This window comes from Morone saxatilis, unplaced genomic scaffold (genome assembly GCF_004916995.1).
Source record: "Morone saxatilis isolate NCDOM2014 unplaced genomic scaffold, NCSU_SB_2.0 Contig0, whole genome shotgun sequence".
Classification (NCBI taxonomy): Eukaryota; Metazoa; Chordata; class Actinopteri; family Moronidae; genus Morone; species Morone saxatilis.
In genome coordinates, this window is record NW_023339650.1 from 19,908,144 (window position 1) to 19,910,917 (window position 2,774).

The window sequence follows — 2,774 nt, forward strand, 5'->3', positions numbered from 1 at the left end:
ACTAAAACTGAGTTGGTTTATTTACACTCTGACAGAAGCCAATTGAGTCTATTAATGAGATAAATGCATTACTAATTCCAGTGGAGAAAAGCAAGGAAGGAATGAGAGATAGAGTGAGAAAGAACTCCTTTATCAGCAGGTCAAACTTGTTCTTGACACCTTGGACCAAATTACGTTTTCTTTTTCTACTGTCATCCTCCTGCAAGGTTTCTGTGTTTTAACTAATTTAATCAGAAGACTGATTTAATAAAATCATATGAAGAATGCAGACTTGATGTGCAAAGGCCTTAACGGTTAGTTTAATCTGACAAATAAACCAACAAGGTAACAGAGATGCCTAAGCAGTAAAACAGCATCTTTTGATCATGCAAATATATTTTAGTATTAAAATTAAAATACTCCTTGAACTTGGTTTAGCATGCTAATCAGGAGCTGTCAGCAGTTGTGGAGAGGTGTGAGCTCAAGCCATATCATCACTTTTTTTTGTTGGTAATTTAAGTTTTTTGCACATATTATAGACACAGGTGAAGTCATTACTCTGCTTCCTGGAGTAAAGTCAGTGAAATCCAGAGAGTTATAACTCCTTTGAGGCAGTTCCTACTGTGGTTTGAGTGTTTTCATGGTGTAATAAACCAAGGACATGAAGTTTTTCATAGATGGAAGTGAGTACACTGACCTCACTTTTGGTGGTGGAAAGATTGTCTGTCCTGTGGATGAGTCGGCTTTCCTCCTCTTTGCTGGTCTGGTGGTTCCTGTTAGCAAGTTTCAGCTTCCAATGACAGTTGACGTGTTGATAAATGAAGCCAGGCTGAGTATTTGTAATCCGGTTTAGGAATAGCAAGGTGGTGCCCTGATAAATTCCAATGACTTGTAATTATTGTTTATTCTTGAATGCTTCTGTGTCTACTAGTGCACTGCCATGCTGAATCTGTCTCTGTCTTGTATTCTTTCAGGGGAAGCACGTGTGAACTCCTGAGTTGGATTTGAAAAAATACCAAAAAATTATACTTGACTTTGAAAAAAATTGGCATGAATTTAGTGACATGAGTTGTCATTTTTGTTGATATAGAGATATTTTCCTGAGTGTATTGTTTAAATCAAGTATTGTATCTTTGATGTGGTAGTATTATTATATTGGCATCATTCGTAAAAAAAGTAATGTGTTCAATCACCCTCAAAGCTTAGTTAACTTGGATCTTGCATTATATTTGTTACCTCAGACTTTCTGGCTGTGGACTCTCAGAGACTCACTGTGAAGTTGTGGCCTCAGCTCTGAAGTCCAACCCCTCCCATCTGAGAGAGCTGGACCTGAGTGGAAACTATCTGCATCACTCAGGAGTGAAGCTGCTGTCTGCTGGGTTGAAGAATTTACATTGTAGGCTGGAGACTCTGAGGTCAATATGTCTTTCAAGAGGATTTCCTCATAATTTGTCACTGTGCGTAGATAGCTGTATCTAATTCCTCTTTTGGTGTTTATCCTCCAATTTCAGGCTTGAGAGATGTGACCTGCCAGAGAGCTGCTGTATTTTTCTGGCCTCAGCTCTGAAGTCCAACCCATCCCACCTGAAAGAGCTGGATCTAAGTGAAAACCAGCTGCAGGACTCAGGAGTGAATCTGCTGTCTGCTGAACTAGGGAGTTCAGACTCTGAGCTGGAGACTCTGAGGTCAAAGAGCATTATTGAGTTCTGAATACTGTGACATTTCAGAACATGTATTCAACAAAGGAAAAATTATCAGTTATGGGTGTAACGTTGCATAATTTGGTTTGTAGGAGTAGGGATGTCATAAGACCCGATACCAAAATTTTGAAAACTTGATGGTACTTGTTTTTCTACAGTACCATAGGTGCAAAGGATGCAATTCTTCCAGACCTGACGGTGCAGCATATATGCCTACAAATACTCTAGTTGGCTATAAAATTCCACAGGAAGAAGAAACACATGTTGGCAAGTGCAGATCTACGGGTGATTTACTCGCAAAACTTTGTGAGGCTGCACACTCACTACAGATGAGGAAAACAAACCCTCAGCAAAATACAGTTCATTCAGGTAACTCCGGTAAAGGCTGCAATGAAGAAGCAAACTGGATATTTTAAAAATGGAAATTCTCTCTAGAGAAGATAAAAAAGAGATTACAGAGAAAGTTTGTTAGTTGTGTTTATTAGTTATTTGGTATAATATGTAGATATAATGGGCTATATTCATATTAATATATTATATATTTTTTTTTTAAAGATTAAGGAACAGTTTGGTTGTAGGTTTTTTTTTCTTCCTGCAATGCAGAGCTATTCACCTGTATTATTAAGGAAAATATAAGTATTTGATCAGGACTCTATCAGCAGATCACACAATGAGATCGAGGGCAAAAGAACCGGGTTCCCAGGTCTTAGTATTGACTACTACTTTTCTGGAACCGTGACATCCCTACGTAGGTGTAAGTGAGTGAGTTGGGGTGAGTTGACCTGGAACTGGAATTGTTTCCAAACAACTTTGGCCATAGTGTGACTGACTACCACACCAACCAGCTTGTTGTGCTAACCCCAGCACGTTTATGTAGAAAAAAATCATGTTTGTGAATGTTGGTTCCGCATTATGGTAATCAATCAACATTCTGTGTAGTCTGTTGGAGCCTCGTGGACTGAACTGTGACCCTTGTAGTGTGCCAGTTCAGCGTAAATACAGAAGCTACATACATACAGCTCTATTAGGAATGTTTTATTTTATAATCATATACTGTGTTCAATATTCAGATTGAGGAACTGCAGGTTGTCAGAG

At 38.6% G+C, this 2,774-nt stretch overlaps 1 protein-coding gene across 1 annotated transcript in view; it reads left to right on the forward strand.

Annotated features, from left to right (window-relative positions):
- Positions 1–640: 640 nt before the first annotated feature.
- LOC118324880 (ribonuclease inhibitor-like) overlaps positions 641–2,774 on the forward strand; it is a 5,555-nt gene continuing 3,421 nt past the window's right edge. The window contains exons 1-4 of the mRNA XM_035657379.1: positions 641–754; positions 1,186–1,394; positions 1,491–1,664; positions 2,750–2,764. Of these exons, the coding sequence (XP_035513272.1) occupies positions 641–754; positions 1,186–1,394; positions 1,491–1,664; positions 2,750–2,764 (512 nt within the window). The remainder of the gene's footprint in view (positions 755–1,185; positions 1,395–1,490; positions 1,665–2,749; positions 2,765–2,774) is intronic.